Source organism: Bison bison, unplaced genomic scaffold (genome assembly GCF_000754665.1).
Source record: "Bison bison bison isolate TAMUID 2011002044 unplaced genomic scaffold, Bison_UMD1.0 scf7180017863955, whole genome shotgun sequence".
In the NCBI taxonomy this organism is placed as follows: Eukaryota; Metazoa; Chordata; class Mammalia; order Artiodactyla; family Bovidae; genus Bison; species Bison bison.
In genome coordinates, this window is record NW_011494527.1 from 730,693 (window position 1) to 751,588 (window position 20,896).

Below are 20,896 nucleotides of genomic sequence, written 5' to 3' on the forward strand. Positions count from 1 at the left end.
CTCTCTCTCTCTCTCACACACACACACACACACACACACACACACAGAACTGACCAGATCTGGATCTAAGAGATTTGGAGATTTTAAACTGAGAAATGTTAGGATATCTGACATTCTATATCTATGAAGACAGCATCATCACCATCAAGACCACATGTATTAATACTCACCCATGAGGTGCGCAGGGCACAAGTATTAACCAATTTTTATAGATCTTATGAAAGAGCTTAGGGGCTTCCCTGGTGGCTCAGCAGAAAAAAATTTGCCTGCCAATGCAGGATATGCAGGTTTGATGCCTGGGTCAGGAAGATCCCCTGGAGAAGGAAATGGCAATCCACTCCAGTATTTGTGCCCAGGAAATCCCATGGACAGAGGAGCCTGGCAGGCTACAGCCCTTGGGGTTGCAAAAGAGTCAGACACAACTTAGAGACTAAACAATAACATCAACAAAGAGAACTTAGCAAATCAAAGGAACTCTTCCTGTGTCACACGTCTAATAGAGTAGGTGCTGTCTCATATCTAATACTCTAGTAGTCAAGGCTACCCAGAGAAACAGGAGCAATAGGAGATAGCAATAGGAGAGAGAGAGAGACAGAAAGACAGAGATTTATTATAAGGAACTGGCCCATGTGATTATGGATGCTGACAAGTTCCAAGGTCTATAGTTGGCAAGCTAGAGACCCATGAGAGCCAATGGTATAGTTCCATTTCAAGTCTAAAGGCCTGAGAAATAAGAGAATTGATGGTGTAAGTTCCAATCTGAAGGCTGCCAGGAGCAAGACCACAGAAGAGCCAATGTTTCTATTCAAACCCAAAGGCAAGGGGAAAAAAAACAATCTCCCAGCTCAAAATCAGTAAGGCATTCCCTCTTATTCAGGGGTGGGTCAGTCTTTTGCTCTATTCAAACCTTTAACTGATTGGATAAGGCCCACCCACATTAGGGAGAACAACCTGCTTTACTAGGTCTACTGACTTAAATGCTAAACTCACCTAAAAACACCTTCAAAGAAACATCCACAATAATGTTTAACCATATATTTGGGCATCCCATCACCCAGTTGACACATAAAATTTACAATCACAAGCACCAAAGCCAGTGTTCTTCACTGTATACCATTCTGCAACAATCTTTAACAGAATCAGCAGAACCAGAGCTTACAAATTCTGAGACTCCCTCAGAGTCCTTGGAGGTACTCTGGGACTCTAGGTCTGGCAGAATACAGTGACTCTATAAAGCTCTATTTTAATAAAAGGCTTTTATAAAGGCAACACTTCTCCTTTTACACCTAGGCTTTCACTGAGGTGTCCACTCACCCCCAGAAAGAAATGTTGTAATGAATACTTTTGCCTCCTTTCTCCATCTCCCTCACTTATATCTCCCTAAGTAGATTCATCAAGCTATCAGTAGGCATCTCAAGAGCAAGAGGCATCCACTGTGTGTCTTGGCCCCTCAAACTAGCCTGAGCCCAGTATGTAGGGAGAAGACAGAGCTTGAGTTAGAGCTACTTGTCTCCTCATAAAACACACATCCCACCTGTGATGGGTCCTGCCAGCCCCCTGCTCTATCAGCTCCAGATTTGTGACCTAGGAGAAGGTCAGTAACTCACAGCCTAGAAGCCAAAGCCTAGGCTTGAGGAGGGAGACAGATGGCACAGCCTTGTTCTCCAATCTAGTTTAACAATAAAAAAGCTGATATTGTATTTTGACCTTCATCTGGCTCCTTCAGCCAGTCTCCAATGAGGATAAAATGGTCTTTGGTGGCTCAGACAGTAAAGAATCTGCCTGCAATGCGGAAGACCTGGGTTCAATCCCTGGGTAAGGAAGATCCCCTGGAGGAGGCATGGCAACCCACTCCAGTATTCTTGCCTGGAGAATCCCATGGGCAGAGGAGCTGACGGGCTACAGTCCATGGGGTCGCAAAGAGTCAGATACAACTGAGCGACTAAGCCACATACAACATACGAAAGGGATCAAACCCCTAATATCCCAAAGGGCACTGAGAGGTCATTTGCTTTCCTGCCTCCTGGCACTACTGAATCACACTGCTAAGAGTCTTTACAAACTCCCTACAAAGCAAGAGACAACACAATCCCTTCCAGAACACCAACAATGCCTTGCCAGACCTTTTCACTTTCTCTCTTCTTAAAAAAAAATGATTTTTAGAAAGACCAGTCCTTTACCTGTGTCAGACTCTCAATTCTATGGTAGCTGGTACAGTCAAAGCATCACTATAAACAGCTGAGATTCTACTGGTGGCCCCTGATAAACCATGGCTCCTTGCACTCATGCTTTTCGTGTATGTGGAGGTATGTTTGTGTGTGTGTGTGTGTGTGTGTGTGTGTGTGTGTATGTGTGTGTGTGTGTGTGTGTGTTGTCATCGAATGCAACAACATGAATGAATCTCAAAAGCATGCTAAGAGAAAGAATCCAGCCTTTAAGGGTACACTCTGTATGATTCATATATATGACATGAGGGGTGAGGGCAAGGGAGAGTTGCAAGAGTACAGGGACCAAAATCAGATTCAGAGTTATCAGGGCCCTTGAGTTCATGCTTTTGTTTTGTCCCCTTGAACCTAGGTGAGTCTGTGACATGCTCTAACCAACACATTGCAATAGAATGGATGTCACTCCACTTCCATAAGCATTAAGGTCCAGCAGTTTCTGCTTCCATGCTCTTGGGAGCTCTGAGCTGCTATGGGAGAAGTCCAGCTACACTAGTGGAGAGGTCATATGGAGACCCTACAAGCAGAGGTCCCCTAGTGAGAAAGAAGCCCTGGAATGACATGTAGAAACACCAAGGAGCCCAATCAACCCAATCAACAAACCCAATCAACAAAGAAAGCCAGTGGGAAGATGAGGGGTAAGTGCCACCTTATTAATTCACCCTCCCCAGCAACCCCTAGGTGCCCAGAGCACCATTTGCAAGACTAACACTGGAGACAACAACAAGTTGGGCTCAAATGGAAGTGTTGTCCCTGATGAGCTGTGCGGGTCAGTCACTTCAGCTCTGTGAGTCTCTGTGTGGGCAAGCTACAAGACTGCCATGCTTCTGGCAGCAATCAAATCTGATGCTCTAAGTCAGGGGTCCCCAGCCTCTGGGATCTACTAGCTGATGATCTGCGGTAGAGCTGATATAATAACAGAAATAAAGTGCACAATAAATGTGATGCGCTTGAATCATTCCAAAACCATCCCCCCTTCCCTGGTCCATGAAAGACTGTCTTCTGTGAAACCAGCCCCTGGTGCCTAAAAGGTTGGGGACCACTGCTCTACGTAACTGGATTCATAACAAAGAATGAGTCAGGTGACACCTCGGCCACCTGCAGGTCTCACACCCACATGGAGTAATCAACCAGCCATCACCTTGAAATATCACTTCTCCAAATGATGGACTCTGTAGAGCCTGGGTCATTTTAAAAATAGTAGCAACCCCTCCCAAACCTGACTCAGTGGGAAGTGACACTCACATTTAGGTGAACCGTGTTATACTGGCTCTTGTCAGTGGAATTGTTTGGATGTGAAGGTAGGATATGACGTGCAGTGGTCTTCCCCGGTGACGCTAGCGGTAAAGAAACTGCATGTCAGGGCAGGAGATGTAAAAGACGCGGGTTTGATCTCTAGGTCAGGAAGATCCCCTGGAGGCGGGCATGGCAACCCACTCCAGTATTCTTGCTAAGGAATCCCATGGACAGAGGAACCTAGTGGGCTATAGTTCACGGGGTCACAAAGAGTTGGACATGACTGAGCAATTTAGCATACATGCGTGATGTGCAGTATTAATGTAAAAACATCCTGTCAGGGGATTTTACAGTAGCAATAAATCACATATCGGTGTTTCCATTTATATATACAGAAAATGCCTAAATGTGCCTGTGGAGTCAATAAAATCCAGATAAGACATATGCTTTTGACATATACATATGTATCTTGTGTGTGTGTCTGTGTGTACACACACACATATAGAGGTTTTTCAGGTAGAATGTGTAACTCCCCATCAGCCAGCCAGTGGCCCAGCTGAAGCCCCAAGCCTGCCTCCAAATTCCTATTTTCTGAACTGAGTCCCTCCCACACTGTTCGGTAAAACGTGGAGGTTCAGCCTGGCTGCCCTTGCCATGATTTATTCATTGCCTCTCATCTGAAATTTCCCAGTGTCTCCAGGTCTTTGATGCAAATCAACCTGGTTCTACAGCCTCCCTCAGATGCCTTTTTACTCCCTGAGGGTCTTTAGCTGGAAGACTGCATGCAATTAAATGTAAGGCTTCCTAAATTCAACCTTTCTCAGCCCACACACAGTTTTCCTCCAGTTGGTGGAATAAAACATCCTCTCAACATTGGAAAGCTCTCCTCCCCCAAGCATCAAGGCTTCTTCAGGGGATGGGTGATGAGCCAAGCCACGCTGCAGTCGTCAGGTGTGTCAAAAGCATCCCGAACCTACCATTTGCCCATAAAGCATAACACAGAGACACTCGAAAAGGAAATTATTAGAAAATTGCTTTTCATCATAATTACCACAAATAACAAAGGAGAAACCAACTAAAGCAATGACTTAGAAAAGTGACTCAGTTTGGGCAATTACACAGATAAAAGCTGCATTCAGCGAGCCACTCATACAAATTTATTGTTCTCCGCCAACACTGATTATTTAGAGAGCTACAGTAAATATTTCACCATATGCTTCTAATAACTCAGAATATTTTTCTTAGAAGAGAACACATCTTCAGGACACTCTTAACATTGTAGATTACTAAGGGTATCAGCACTCTTAGAGAAAGCAGGTTTGAGTAAAAATATTAATACATTTTTCTTCCTTTTAGAACAATAGAAGACTGAGATACATGATGAGGACAAAAGGCATGAAGCACTAGACAAAGACTGGGAAACAATGATTTTATTTGTCTGAACCTAAATAAAATCTATACCAGAAATTAATTTTTATAAAAACAAAAAACACCTAATCAAATGTAGGACTCAGGCTATCTGGGAGCTTCCCAAGTGGCTCAGTGATAAAGAATCTGCTTGCCAATGCACAGGACATGTGGGTTGGATCCCTGGGTCAGGAAGATCTCCTAGAGTGGGAAATGGTAACCCACTTGTAGTATTCTTGCCTGGAGAATCCCATGGACAGCAGAGCCTGGCGGGCTACCATTCATGGGGCTGCAAAGAGTTGGACACCACTGAGCATGCATGCAGGATATTTGCCCATCGTAGTTCCTTTCCTACAGATATCCAATCAATCGATTAATTTAAAAGAAAACCAACTTCACCTGACAATACCCATTTCCTTTTCTCTTACTTTCTCCAAGCACTTGACATCATTGACATGTTAGGCGCCTAGATGTTTGCTCATTATCTGCCTCCCCAGTAGAATGCAAGCTTCATGAGAGCAAGAGCCTGTTCTTCCTTTCCCACTGAATCTCCAACATCTAGAACATCACCTTAACACATAGGAGATAGTACAGAATGATTGTTTGATGAATGAATGAATGCACTTAGACCAGTACCAGACATAGCCTGATGTTACCCATTTCATTGTTTTCACTACCTTATTAACTCACATGAATTGCAATTTTCCCTAGATTGTCTATGAAATATCAGTAGCCCAAAAAAGTTCTCGACTCAATTAGAAATGACAACTGATCTTTATACTCTCTTTGGGCACTAGTCATCTTTTACCTACAGCTAGTAGATGATTTTGCTGCTTGTATATTATGATATGTCAACAACAATGTTCATAATATAGTTAAGGCCTGGCTTAAGCAACATTGTGAAGCAGATTAAGTTCGGGATACTTCATCCCCTCTTTCTGTACTTTTCTCTCTTTTCTGAGCTTTCTGTTACTTAAGTCAATTTATTTCTCCTATTGTGGAAAAAGAGTTGTCTTATAAACAAATTCAGAGTTTTCTGTTAGTTATTTAAAGTACTGTCTCTCTCAGTATGTTAGAATTTAAGACAGGACAATAGAGATAGAATAATTCTTAACCTGATGCTCAGAATCTGTAACTTTTGGTAACTGTTACCCTGTGGTGGGTAGGGGAGGCAGACAGGGATGGGTCTTTCCATCGCACCTGAAGTGACATTAATGGGGGGACTTTGGCCCACGATAGTTAGTTACAAAGAGCTGGACACGATTTAGCAGCGGAACAACAACAGCAAGTTAGTGGCTTAGACTGCCTCGTCTTCACTTACAGGCGCACTCTTTCTGAACCGAGCATGAGAGGGCAGAGGACGCTGATAGGCCCCAATAACTCCAAAGTGCTTTCCAATGAGTGCTTTCACTCTTTCATATAAAACTCATGCAGTGAAAACAGCATGGGATTGTGAGTAGAAAGGCCCTGCCTCCCATTAAGAAACACTAATATTTCAGTGCACAGGGCCTCAGTCACACACGCATGGGATATGATTGCTAAATAAATAAATTGATAAAATTTTAAAATAAAACAGACAGATCAAAAGATTTGGTAATATTTACGAGAAAGGAGTACTCTTGCCTGGCAAATCCCATGGACGGAGGAGCCTGGTGGGCTGCAGTCCATGGGGTCGCTAAGAGTCGGGCACGACTGAGCGACTTCACTTTCACTTTTCACTTTCATGCATTGGAGGAGGAAATAGCAACCCACTCCAGTGTTCTTGCCTGGAGAATCCTAGGGACAGGGGAGCCTGGTGGGCTGCCGTCTACAGGGTCGCACAGAGTCAGACACGACTGAAACGACTTAGCAGCAGCAGCAGGAGAAAGGAGAGGAAGGGATGCGAAGAAGCAAAGTCAGTATGTACAGTTAAAGCCTTAATATCAGCAAAAGTCATTCTGTGGCTGTATTGCAGTTTCTCAGCAATAAAATTCCATGAAAATGACTCTTCTAAATTGTCAAGGGCCCAATCTTTGCACTACACGAACCAAACTCCTAAGAGATTAAATAGTTGTTTGTTTTGTCTCTGGTTTTAATATCCTACAGTAATACATTTTGATTAAGTCAGTAAATTACAATGGGGAAAGAGATATCAATTTCAAAAGCAAACTCAGACACTTCATACTGGATGGTTACGCCTAAGCACACGGTTTCCAAAGTCTGACTTCCATCTTCACTCAGCATCAAATTAAAGGGTTTTAAAACAATAAAAAATACATGAATCCCTTTCACAAGCAGGATGGAAGTGAATGAGGATATACATGAAATAGTTTCAGAAACACAGACTTTTTCATTACTCAATGATATTTTTTACTTAATAAATAAGAGGTCAATGATATGTTGAATAACTGCTAAGAAATATTTATCTGTGTGATCAATTGCTTAAAAAATGGTGGAATAAATTAATCAGTCAGGTGCTTTATTCTCATTTTTATAGTCATAATAATTTCTTAATGCACATCTGAACATAATATATGCACTTTAAACAAAACAACTAGACCATCACTGAGTAACACAAAAATTTGATTTCCAGAACTAAAAAAAAAAAAAAACTGTCTCAAAGTAAGCAATATAAAAATATTGAATGGCACAGAAAAAGATTTTTTTTTAATTTTAGAAAAAGATTTTTTGAGTTAGTTTTACATTTGCCTCCTGTGTTATTTTACTACTTTCATGGCAAATGGCTCAGTGTGGACAGAGTATAGCATCAGGGTGAATGGAAGAAATCTCAGAGCAGCTAACTTTATTATTTTTTTTTTGCATTTTTTTAATTTTATTTTATTTTTAAACTTTACGATATTGTGTTAGTTTTGCCAAATATCGAAATGAATCCGCCACAGGCATACACGTGTTCCCCATCCTGAACCCTCCTCCCTCCTCCCTCCCCATACCATCCCTCTGGGTCGTCCCAGTGCACCAGCCCCAAGCATCCAGTATCGTGCATTGAACCTGGACTGGCGACTTGTTTCATACATGATATTATACATGTTTCAATGCCATTATCCCAAATCTTCCCACCCTCTCCCTCTGAGTATCCACTTTGTCCTAGGCATGATAGGAGTACAGGGGACACTTCTGTACACTGGAAAGCTCTGCTCAACTTCCCTGCTTAATCTGTATCTGTAATATCACATAACTCTACATCCTGCTCCTCTATCCAAGACCCAGACACAGCAGACTATGCTAGCAGAGAACAACCGGCTGAACAACCCACAGGCAGGGCTGGACCAACAGATTCTCCCTCCAGAACAAAAACCAAGACACTGAAGCTGAGAGGTCGGCAGAGCTGACCACATGTATGCTGGCGAGTGGGCAGAGAAAGGCCGTCCTGGGAGAGAAATGGGAACCTCAGCCAGGTACACGGAAGGCAGTCAGTGAGGCAACACGAGGGGAGAACTGCACACACAGACAGACTGGGTAGAGACGGATAAATTGAGGCAGAGGCTACAGACAAAGACGGACAGCAACAGGGAGAGATGGAGAGAGATGACAGAGACTGATCAAGACAGGTGGCGGCAACAGAGTCGGACAACAGAGACGATCAGTGGCAGGCAGCAACTCACAGAGACGATCAGGGAGAGAGATGGGGAAAGGAGAGAAGACAGGGTGCGAACAGAGGGGCATGGAGCAGGGGTGAGGGGCAAGGGGAGCCAACACAGAATGAGCCGGAACTGAAGAGCAAGCAGCCCCAAGCTAGAGACCCACAGACACATCTAGAGAGATAGTGAGGAGAGAGCTCAAAGCCCTCAGAGTTGGTACAGGAAAGATAGATTAAGGGCCAGAGAGAGATACAGAGAAGAAAACCAGAACATTCCAAGAGAAGGCACTGCTGGAGACAAGTGAGAGGCAGGCATTGAGAAGCTAGGAGAGAGAATGACAAAGTTAATTCCTGTATCAGGACCCAGGGAACAGGGGCCACCCCAGCGGCCCATGTCACAGATCTCAACCTAAGTCAGCCTCCAGTGATGGAAACAGCTCACTGTGACACTGGCCACAGTTCTCCAACTCGGCCAGAGCTGGCTCACCTGACCCTAGAAAATAGGACCAGCCAGCCTTAAAAGGAAATCTCCAACCCGCCAGCCAAACATGCTCTGGGTCTGAGATGCCTCTCCTAATGCTCTATAAAATTCACTCCTGGGCTTCCCTGGTGGCTCAGTGGTAAAGAATCCACCTGCCAGTGCAGGGGACATGGGTTCCATCCCTGGTCTGGGAAGATCCCACATGCAAAGCAGCTAAACCCATTCACCACAACTATTGAGCTTGTGCTCTAGAGCACGAGAATTGCAACTGCTGAAGCCCACGTGTGCCCTGGAGGGCTCAGCAACAAGAGAATCCACCGCAATGAGAAGCCTGCACACCGCAAGTACAGAGTAGCCCCTGCTCCCCACAACTCGAGAAAAGCCTGCACAGCAATGAAGACCCCGTGTGTCAGTCGCTCAGTCACGTCTGACTCTGCGAATCCATGGACTGCAGCACACCAGGCTCCTCTATCCATGGGATTTTTCAGGCAAGAAGACCAGAGTGGGTTGCCATTCCCTTCTCCAGGTGAGGACCCAGTACAGCCAATAAATAAAATCATTAAAAAAAGAAAAACCTCGCTCCTGCCCCAAATCCCTTGGAAAGCATATTCTTCCACCACAGGTGAGCCCTGCACTCCCACAGTCCATGGATTGTTTTCCCTTAAAGGACATCAACATCATTACTAACTTGCTTTAGCTTCATCATTTGACAAGAGTAACAGAGAAAAGCGGCACAGTGAATGAAGTCAGGCAGGAGCACAACCCCTGAATGACCTAGCCAGGTGGGAAAAGTATCAAAGGGGATTTTAGCTGACAGAAGAATGACTAAAAATTAGAACCTCCTCCATCTTTAAAAACTATCAGCTATCATTTCAAAGTGGCAGATCAAGAACATGTATTTACTTCCTCATCCTTGAATGATGGCTGGAAAATTCAAAGGGATATTCCCACAACATCAAAGGGAAGGGTCACCAGTAGGCAAGAGCTAAGTTTCTGGAAGATGAAGGACAAGTGGAGGATGAAATGCAGCAGAGGAAGCCATGATTTTAAAATTCCAAAGGGATTTGGACAAGGAAGGGGCTAATGAGAACTGTTAGCTACTATCTAAGGCAGGAATGGGATTTGAGCAAAAACTGGGAAACCAATAGAAAGTCAATAGAGAAAAAGTCCACTCACCCTCTGACACATCCCTCCATCCAAACCCCCCGGCAGCCATGCCTCTACCTCTCAAGTAAAGAAACACATGGGGCTGGCTCAGAAGCAGTAGTCTGCCAACTGCAACATCCATCAGAAGTGCCTGGAGAACTCAGTAAAACACAGATAACAAGGCCCCATCCCCTGAGTTTTTGATTCACTACATATAAGGTTGTTGTTATAATTGCTAAGTCATGTCCAACTCCTTTGTGACTGCATGAAGCGCAGCCCACTAGGCTCCCCTGTCCATGGGATTCTCCTGACAAGAACACTGGAGTGGGTTGCCATTTCCTTCTCCAGGGGATCTTCCCAACCCAGGAATCAAACCCACGTGTCTTGCATTGGCAGGCAGATTCTTCAACACTGAGCCATCAGAAATAAGATTTGCCCCAAGAATTTGCATTCCTATCAAGTTCCTAGAGGTTCTACCACTAGAAATTAAATGAAGGCAATTTTACTTAATCTCTTTTTTAAACCTCAGTTTCTGCAGTAGTAAAATGGAATAGTGAGAGTGCTCACAGAACAGTCTTAGTGAGATCAGAGATGACACGTGTGCAATCTTTGGCACACTGCCAGACACACATATGAGAAAGGTTTTTTAATTTGCCCAAGTCATGGTTATAACCAGTGATTATAATTGATGCTTTTAACAAGTATTTGTTTGCTTCTAATGTTTTTTGAATTCTGAGAATTTGAAAAGTGGAAAAAGATGGAAAAAGAACATGAAAATATCTCATTAAGCCTGTAGGTGACCAGTTGTTGAGCTGCAAAGCAAGGACAGGTGCATGCTACCTTCACCAGGCAGAACACAGGTATTTTTCGTTCTGTTGAAGAGAAGAACCTGAATTCATACCTTCTCACCAAGGTCATGCCCACGACTGATACTGGTCTGGACAACAGGCTACTGAGAAGGTACTTGTCCAGGGAATGGGTAACAGATTCTATTTTTGTCAGAGTCCTGGCAGGTAAATAATGACACATTTAAGCGTGTAATTAGAAGAGGATTTAATCAAGGAACTATTAAGAAAAGCATGGGTCAGGTGGTAAACCAACTCTCTTGAGAAGAAAAAGCTCTGATTTATATCATTTGACAATTTCTGAGGGGTAAATATTCCCACATGGCAGAGTTCAAGCTACCAAGTTCCCTGAACTAGGAATACAGAAAAGATGAGCATAACCACATCTTGAGAGATAGTATTGATACCAGCCAGCTGCACCTGCCCCAGCATACCATGGGGGAAAAACTCAGGGACAGTGCAGGACCCCCAGCATTAGTAACCTTTGCAAACTGCAAGGTTTAGCCAAACCCAAAGAGAGTGATGGAGAAGGCAATGGTACCCCACTCCAGTACTCTTGCCTAGAAACTCCCATGGACAGAGGAGCCTGGTAGGCTGCAGTCCGTGGGGTCGCTAAGAGTTGGACACGACTGAACAACTTCACTTTCACTTTTCACTTTCCTGCATTGGAGAAGGAAATGGCAACCCACTCCAGTGTTCTTGCCTGGAGAATCCCAGGGACAGGGGAGCCTGGTGGGCTGCCATCTATAGGGTCGCACAGAGTCAGACACGACTGAAGCAACTTAGCAGTAGCAGCAAAGAGAGTGAGCTGCAGATGTAACCTTTAATCAAAGTAAAACAGATAGGCTACAATGATGACCTTGCAGGGAGGAAACTAGAGAATAAATACTACAATCTCCCCCTCTTCCTTCCCCATCTCACGGTGGTATGAAGCCAGCCAGGAGTCAGGAAGCAAGGGAGCCTACAGACATAATCCACATAGGTCACCCTCCCAGGATGCAGAGCAGGTTACAGAAGAAAAAAGACTGGCCCAGCGATAAAGAATCTGCTTGCCAATGCAGGAGATGCGACAAACGCAGGTGTGATCCCTGGGTTGGGAAGATCCCCTGGAGTAGGAAATGGCAACCCACTCCAGTATGCTTGCCTGGAAAATCCCATGGACAGAGGAGCCTGGTGGCTACAGTCCTTGGGGTTGCAAAGAGTCAAACACGACTGAGCACAACAGAAGATAAAGCAGTACACTGGCCCTTGTAGGTGGTCAAAGCACAACCTTAAAGATTGCAGCATAGAATGCTAATCAATTCAGTCCCAATAATGCTGAGAGGAAACAAAAATAAAGAAAATCAAAACATAAAAATCCATGTAGATGAAGTAAATATATTTTCTTCGCCAGTTATAAAGCTCTAGTCTAAATACTAGACTAGACTTTCCAAATTCATTCTTAATAGAAACTGAAGTTAAGCGGTAGATAAATATTGGTAAAATTAGTCCAAATAGTATCATCTTTCAGATGCTAATTCCAGCACTCTGAGAACGCTGGTGGCGGGTTCCTACATCACTGCTGTAAGGAAAGAAGGAAGTAACTAGAAGCCATTCCTCTTCTTTATAAAAGTTCCTGAACTGTGGTGCTGGAGAAGACTCTTGAGAGTCCCTTGGACTGCAAGGAGATCACACCAGTCAATCCTAAAGGAAATCAGTCCTGACTATTCATTGGAAGGACTGATGCTGAAACTCCAATACTTTGGCCACCTGATTCAAAGAATTGACTCATTGGAAAAGACCCTAATACCGGGAAAGACTGAAGGCAGGAGAAGGGGATGACAGAGGATGGGATGGTTTGATCATCTACTCAAATAGACATGAGTTTGAGCAAGTTCCAGGAGTTGGTGAAGAACAGGGAAGCCTGGTGTGCTGACCATGGGGTCACAAACAGTAGGACACGACTGAGGAAATGAACTGAACTGATGTCACCAAGACCCTTTAAAAAGCTATGAGGAATGGGAGCCTTGAGGCACTCTCATTTAATAATTAACATTAATAATTACAAGATTAACTCAATTTCAGAACATCAGTTTTATGCAACATAAGACTAATAGAAAGAGCTGTCATTGTAATTGATAGAATGAACAATCTTAGGATGAGTAAGCAAACAGATTCTGATTAGTGGCATAATTCTCTAGTACCTAATCAAAAGAGCTATAAGTAGTTTTTTCCCTCAGCAGCCACACAGGACTGTTAGAATAGAGACCATGAGAACTGAGGGAGACGCCAAAGTTGGCCAGACTGCAATCTGTTCAGCAAGACTGTACTTGCACAGAGAACAGCCGGGGCATCAGACAAAGCCCAACATCTAAGACAGGCTGGAATCGCACAGCAGCGGGTGAGCAACCCGAGACCACGTGCCAAAGAGGACAGTGCAATGGGACATCCCAGAGGAGGGAGAGGCTATTAAGAAAACTTCCACCACATCAAAACAAAGCTTCATACATCCTGCAGTTGTCCCCTTTAAATTGACGTAAGGGACCTGGGCATCCCATATCCAATCTCACAAAAAAAGAACGAGCTATAAAATCTAAGAATAAGTTTGGGTGAGACGTTTATAATGGAAAAAATGTGTGGTAAGTACTGAGTCGGCATAGCATCTCTTAAATCTTTGCTGAGGTTTGCAACGCATGTTGGTCTTCATCCCTCTGCAATGAGCTGCAGCGTCACAAACATCATGCACATTTTGGGAGTCCCAGGCTCAAGCACAGCATCACGCACAGAGGGGGCCCACCACGTCTATGAAGCTGAGCTGGAGGCTAGTCTTAGCTTTTCAGTCTGTCTTTGAGTTTTGATTCCTCCATGATATCAATGCCCCCACTTCAGTCACTTTCTTTCTTTCCCTAAAATAAACATGTCATTCACCTCCTAGTCCCTTCTCACTTCCAGCCTGAATTCTTACATATGTCCCAGAGTTTTTCCATTTGAGAAAATGAGTCTCTCACACACACACTTGCATGTGTCCTTTGCACACAATTCTCACTGTGCGAGTCTTTCCTATCATTTACCATCATGGTGCGGCAGTTCACACTACAGGAATATTTAAACACAGAGTAGATATCGAGAGCTAGACAATGAAAAGAAGGCTGAGTACTGAAGGACTGACGCTTTTGAACTGTGGTATTAGAGAAGACTCTTGAGAGTCCGTTGGACTGCAAGGAGATCAAACCAGTCAAACCTAAAGAAAATCAACCCTGAATATTCATTGGAAGGACTGATGCTGAAGCTGAAACTCCAATACTTGGCCACCTGATGCGAAGAACTAACTCATTGGAAAAGACTCTGATGCTGGGAAAGACTGATGGCTGGAGGAGAAGGGGACGACAGAGGATGAGATGGTTGGATGGCATCACTGACTCAATGGACATGAGTTTAAGTAAGCTTAAAGAGAGGGTGAGGGACAGGGAGGCCTGGCGTGCTGCAGTCCATGGGGTCACAAAGAGTCAGATATGACTGAACAACTGAACAACAAGAAGATAGTGAAACCTCCCAAAGGACAAGGGCAAGTTTTGTTTTCATTTCATTTTGATCATGTGCTCACCATTGACATGACCCTGAGTGACCCTGCTTTATTGGTTACTAGATTGTTTGGGCAGTGCCATTATTAAAGGATAAAATAGCATGTGTCGACAAGGGTGTGCTGTGGAGTGCTGAAAACTCTCATACACTGCTGGAGGGAGTGAAAAATGATACAAGCCCTTTGGAAAACTGTTTAGCAGCATCTGCCACAGTTAAACAGAGGCATCCTATGTACACACTCAATATACGCCCAAAAGACATGAAAAATATTTGTAGCAGCATTAACAGCAAAAGTCTGCAAACAACTCACACGTGGTTGGAGGAGGTCAGTGAGAGGATGTGACCGCTAGCTGACCATTGAGCTGGACCCAAACAATTAGAGGCGCCTCACCCCTCCTCTGTCCTTGGGATGTACATTCTGCTCACTGCTCCCACAGTAGGAGCCATCCCAAGGAGAGAGGAGGGTGTTGTTGAGACCATCTAGACCAGTAGTCCCCAACCTTTTCGGCACCAGGGACTGATTTCGTAGAAGACAATTTTTCTACAGGTGGAGGGGGGATGGTTTCAGGATGATTTAAGCGTATTACATTTATTGTGCACTTTATTTCAATTAGTACATCAGCTCCACCTCAGATCATCAGGCATCAGATCCCAAAGGTTCGGGACCCCTGATCTGAGTGAATATGTGACTGAATCCAGTAAAGGCCTCTTTTTAACGTTTAAGTTTTGGCAGGTGGGTGTGGAGATCTACTCACAGTGCAGTGCCCAAGACAAACCCAATGAGTTCCCTCACTTATTAAAGCTGCCACCTACCAGTCGAGAGTGGGCTGTCTCTTTCTTCCACCTCTCCTTGCCCTCCCTATAAGGGGGGTATCCATCAAAGTAGAATGGATAAATACAATGCATAGTGTGGTCATTCCATAAAGTGCTATATAGCAGTGAAAAATTAACAATGAAAGCACATGCAACAGCAGCACGGAGGAGTCATCAGCTGATGAAGGATCCATGCTGTACGTCCCATGCATATAAAGCTCAAAACAGACAAAGTGAACTAGTGTTCAGGAATGCAAAACAAGTGAAATTATGGGGCAGAATATGAAGAAATTATGGTCACCATGAACTCAGGAGATATCTCCCTTTGGGAACTAATGAAGATGGGAACAGGAAGGTCCCAGGAGTCCTGGAGTGCTGGCAAGATCTCACTAAGGTGGTGACAGAACATTATAGAAATGTATTAATCTACACACGGTGATTTCATGTGCATTTTTATTATTTTAAAACAAACCCAAAAAAAGTTTTAAAAAAACAAGGAACAGGGGAACTTCCCTGGTGGCACAGTGGATGAGAATTTGCCTGCCAATGCAGGGGACACAGGTTCAATCCCTTGTCCAGGAAGATCCCACATGCCACAGAGCAACTAAAGCCCGTGAGCCACAACTACTGAGCCCGCGTGCATAGAGCCCGCACTCCACAAGAGAGGCCGCTGGAATGAGAAACCCACACACTGCAGCTTCTTTGAACAAATAACTCAAGTATATTTTAAATGTTTGTTTACAAGCCATTAACTATCTAACCAAAAATAAAGAGGCAGGGAAGAAACAGGGAGCTTCAAGGTAATGCCGAAGAAACCACTGCCAAATGGAGTCCAATTATCAGTGAAGAGTTAGTGTTGGAAAGAACGAAGCCAAAGAGTCCATTTATCACAATGTTCCTCAAAGGCTTCTATTCTTTTATGATAGATTATTAAAATATATGGATTTCATAAAAGTCAGGGAGTTTGGAAAACTTGTTGCCTTACATTAAATCAGAGGCTCCGTCTTCTCAATCTCCCAGCTACTGTCAGCCAATAGATTAAACCTGTGAGTCTTTCAGAGAAAGCAAACTGAGCCAAGGTTGAGGATTATCTTCGAACATATTACAAGGGAAAAAAAAAAAACAACAACAGTTCTGTTGAACTGGTAATAATTCAGATTGCCACCTACTCTGTGTTCAGAGCAATATGGGACTTTAATCAGTTTTCTGTTTCATAAATATTCCCATGGCTCAACACTTTCTGAGGAGACGCAACATTACCCACGGCTCTCATCCTGTTTGCTAAGTACCTACATCAACAACCTGAACCAACTTAACGCCGTACAAAAACACAGCTGATTTAGCAATCTGTAAATTATACATGTACATAAATCTGTACCCAAATGTGTCATGTTTCACTCCTGCTAACATGCATGGGTTCTTAACTGGCACCTACAATTGTTTGATATAGGTTTACGAACACTAAAACATATGTTCTGCCTAGAATGGTACCATTTACGGTAATATTTTTGTAGTTTCCTGGCACTGAGATCTGACAGCCTCCCTAAGACAGATCTATTTGCTTCAGCGAGGATTCTGACAGTAAGTGCTACAGATTTAAGCAACCATCAAAAAATATTCTGGAACAACACTTTTCAAGCATGAATATCAAGAGAAACAGACTGGCTTTGCCTAAGTGGCCACAAAGTCAGTAGAAGGATCTGAAATGATGATAGTCAAAATCAAATCCAATCCGGGGCGCTAATTATGCCCTCTGACTACTTACAGCTAAGAAAAAAAAAAAAAAAAAACAGGTAATTTCTTTCAAATGGTTTCAGGATATATAAAAGAAAATTAAACTAGATTTAAGTCCCACCAAGACCAGGAATCTTTTAAACTTTTTTAGAAATAAAATGTCAGATCTAAATAAGAGTTGTAGCCAGGAAACACTGTGGAATTAGAGCCGGGTCCTGGGACCCAGACTCACTAGAATGTAACTTACTAAAGGTAAAGAGGATCTCCTGCTTTCTACTATATCCCCAGCACTCAATAAATATGCTCAATAAATCTTTGTTGAATGAACAAACCAGTAACAACTGTTGACTAGTCCCTGAGCTGCCTCTTACTAACTAAATGTAGGTAAATGACTTAACCTGAAGATCCTTAATCCCTGAATTTCTAAAATGGAGACTCTGCACCTCCTTTGCTGGCTTATGAGAATCAAAGGTGATATTCCATGGAAAGTGACTTAATACTTTACAAAAGGCACAGAGAGAGAGAGAGAGAGAGAGTGTGTGTGTGTGTGTGTTACCCCACCTGTGACTCCAACTAAACCACTGACAAAGGTGAAAACACTGCCCTTCCTTGAAACAGAATTAGCTTGTCCTTTGCCCTATGATTCTGCTTGGATGTGGCAGCATGGCTGTTAGCCAAAATAGATGCTGTTCTTGTTGTTGTAACATTTTATTTAATCTCCACGGGGAAATTGGGCTTCTCTAGAGAATGGTAATACAAGGAAGGTCATTTCAAGGTAGAGTATAAGAAGCATGACACGGGGGTCAAAGGGCTTAGGGGTTCATCAGTTCTGCCCTTAAATCTTTGAGAAAATCCACTTGCTTTTGTTTCTTTATACCACGTTAGGGAAGGAGAGGTAGACTACAAAGCATCTAAGGCCTGTCTCAGTTCTATTTTCCAGATACCAGATATTCAAATGCCCCAGAACAAAGCCAGTTCTATTATCCATTAGCACATAATGAGAGATTTTTTTTAAAGGATGATGAAAACAGTTCTATAAGCTAAGTCACAATGGCTGGAGAAACAATGATGCTATAAGAAAGATGAATGATTCCTTCTAGAGCTGCCTCAGGCACTGTCTGCCTGCCACTTCCAATAAGTCACTTAACATTCCTGGGACTCAGTGTTTTGATCTGTAAAAGAGGAACAATAATACTGCATAGGACCACTGGGAGAAAATACCTAAGAAAATTATCAAAAAGTACTATTTTAAGGTAAATGCTATTTAAACAATTTCATGCCCCCCTCCCAAAAAGGCTGGTGGATTCTAGAAGGAGACAATCAATATTTTTAAATAGATTTTTTCCATCACAGTAAAATAACATGATGCTGGTAGATACTGTGATAATTCCAAGAGTCCAGATTGTTTTTCCTGTTTGGGCTCAGGAAATACGAAGACAGGGGTCACTAAAAACTGAAATCTCACAACCTTGAAACAGTAGATCATTTTAAATGTTCATCCGTCTTTCCTCCCAAGATGTTTTGGTTTCGTTGTTGATGTTGTTTTGGTTGGTTGGTTAATTGAAGTCAAGCTGTTGGAATTGGAGCTGAAATTAAAGCGCCAGCGCTGACAACATTGCCTGCTACTTATTCTATTAACATTCCATGTCTGCTTACAGAGGGGAGGAAGTGCCAAGAAGATCAACTAAATCAGAAAGTATCCTGCCTTCTCAGTTCCAGGAGTTTTTGTAATCGCGTCAACTCCAGAATTCGTATCTTTTTTTTTTTGTCATTTTACTGTGGTTATTAGCTCCATGATTCTTCATTTCCTCCTATAAGCCTAAGGAACCTTGTGATTGTCACTTTTAAGATTCTCTTACCACTCTCTCCACTCAAAAACATGATAAGGTATATATTAGATATAGTTTTCCCTCATATTTAAAGGGCGCTACCTCTTCACCAAAAAAATGCAGTTGTCATTGATTCTTATGAGAAAGTTGATGTCACTGTCAATGGGATCCTCAAATAGCACGACTCCCTTGATAACCCACAACAGGCCAATAACAACAGCAATCACAGCAAATTAACTCTTAAACAGCGATTTTACTTAAAGAGCCATGATCATCTGCAGCTTTTTCACAGCCGAAGAGTTCATTGTGGCTGTTCACATAGTAATTAGCATTCCCTTCTCTCCTCAGGTAATGGCTGGGACTCTATTAGAAAGCCACCTTAGTTTGAGGAAGCCCTTGAAAGGAAAAGGGCTTCCCTTGTCGCTCAGCTGGTAAAGAATCCACCTGCAATGCAGGAGACCTGGGTTCGATCCCTGGGTTGGGAAGATCCCCTGGCAAAGGGAAAGGCTACCCACTCCAGTATACTGGCGCGGAGAATTCCATAGACTGTGTAGACCACGGGGTAGCAAAGAGTCGGACAGGACTGAGGAACTTTCACTTTCACTTTTGAAAGGAAAGGTGATTGACCAGAAATTCTTCAAGAGGCACATTTCTAAAAAGTGCCTGAATAATACATGATGATTTGCTATCCCAGTTGATAAGTTATTTATTAGAAGATAAATTTAAATCTGTTTTTAATTATAAAGAGTATTTTCTAGTAGCATAAGTCACTTTCATGCCCTTCCCCTGAATCCCAAACTAAATCCTAATAGAAGTGCAGAGTTTTAACACAATTTCCTGCAGGCTCGGCAACAGTGATATTTACACATTTTAAAAACCCATTTCCTGAGTTGGCTCTTCACCTCCTCCCAACAGAATGTCATTTGTCTCTGGAAGGAGAGGGGACCAGGAGCCTGTATAGAACGTCTCTAGGCTTGTCCTCTGTCATTTTAGCCTGTTTGATGAAAGGCTGTGCACTGCATCTTCCAACTGCTGAGCTCTTCCAACTGCCCTGTAAGCGCTTTACCCTGGAAGCTCTGCTGTGAGTACTAAAGGCGTTTGAAATTATTGCATTCTATCCCTGCTCCTAGGACTTTCCACCACCTCCTGTCATCTTAATGCCACTGGGAAAGAGAGGGGCTGGAGCTCTGGTTTATCGATACATTTACAGTTTGGGTGAGTTTGATAATGTACAGGGGAGCAAGAGTTATAAAACACTGCTGTGGTTTGGAAGAGAGAAATGATGACAGGTTTATACGTGGCCCCTCCACTTTGCACTCGAGTTCAGGAAACTCTGCCCTTCATGAGCCTTAACTTCGAAGGGTGTGGGTGGGTGAGGAGGTGGAATCCGGCAGCCTGCAGCACGTCCCTAGGTTCCCACGTCCCTACCCCTCGGACTTTTCAGCTGCCTGGGTGGGAGGTAGAAGCAGCAGCATCCTCCTATCCTTCTGGACCGGGACTCGGAGGTGCCGGTCTCTCCTGGGGCTCTCTCCGGGGGGAGGCGACGCCGCAGGCAGCGGCCAGAGAACCCAGAGAGCCTTAACGGAGGGGCGAACAGTACCTATGGGGAAGGCGCTGCCGTTTCTGCCGCGATCAGCTTCCCATCACTTTTCCCGGGACTTTGCTCATCAGCTGTCACACTCCCGGGAGAGGAGACTGAGAAGGCGCGCGAAAGGCCCCCAAAAGCGACCCCAGGAGAGCTCTCCTCTTGGGATAGAGACCCATTAGACCCCACCCCACTCTACCCACCCTTCCCATCCCCCGGGAGTCAGCCCCGAACCGCGGCTCCCAGCAGAGCCCCGGGGTTCTGCTGCGTCTGCTGGTGCCGAGCGGCGGGAGGCGTCTGCAATAAAGGCACGGATAAAAAGCCGGGGTGTCAAATCCGAATGCACCTCTTACCATTGGACCGCCGGACAATATTCTCCAGAAACGTGTTTTGCGGGGCCACCAGTCCCTTCCTGCCCCCAGCCATGGTCATCCTCCCGGCAGCTCGGGGTCTGGGGGGC

At 43.9% G+C, this 20,896-nt stretch overlaps 1 protein-coding gene across 2 annotated transcripts in view; it reads right to left on the bottom strand.

Moving 5' to 3' along the window:
* KCNH1 (potassium voltage-gated channel, subfamily H (eag-related), member 1) overlaps positions 1–20,890 on the bottom strand; it is a 438,757-nt gene extending 417,867 nt beyond the window's left edge. For both annotated transcript variants that reach the window (XM_010833882.1, XM_010833881.1), the window contains exon 1: positions 20,790–20,890. In XM_010833882.1, the coding sequence (XP_010832184.1) occupies positions 20,790–20,868 (79 nt within the window). In that variant the 5' untranslated portion in view covers positions 20,869–20,890. The remainder of the gene's footprint in view (positions 1–20,789) is intronic.
* Positions 20,891–20,896: the final 6 nt, after the last annotated feature.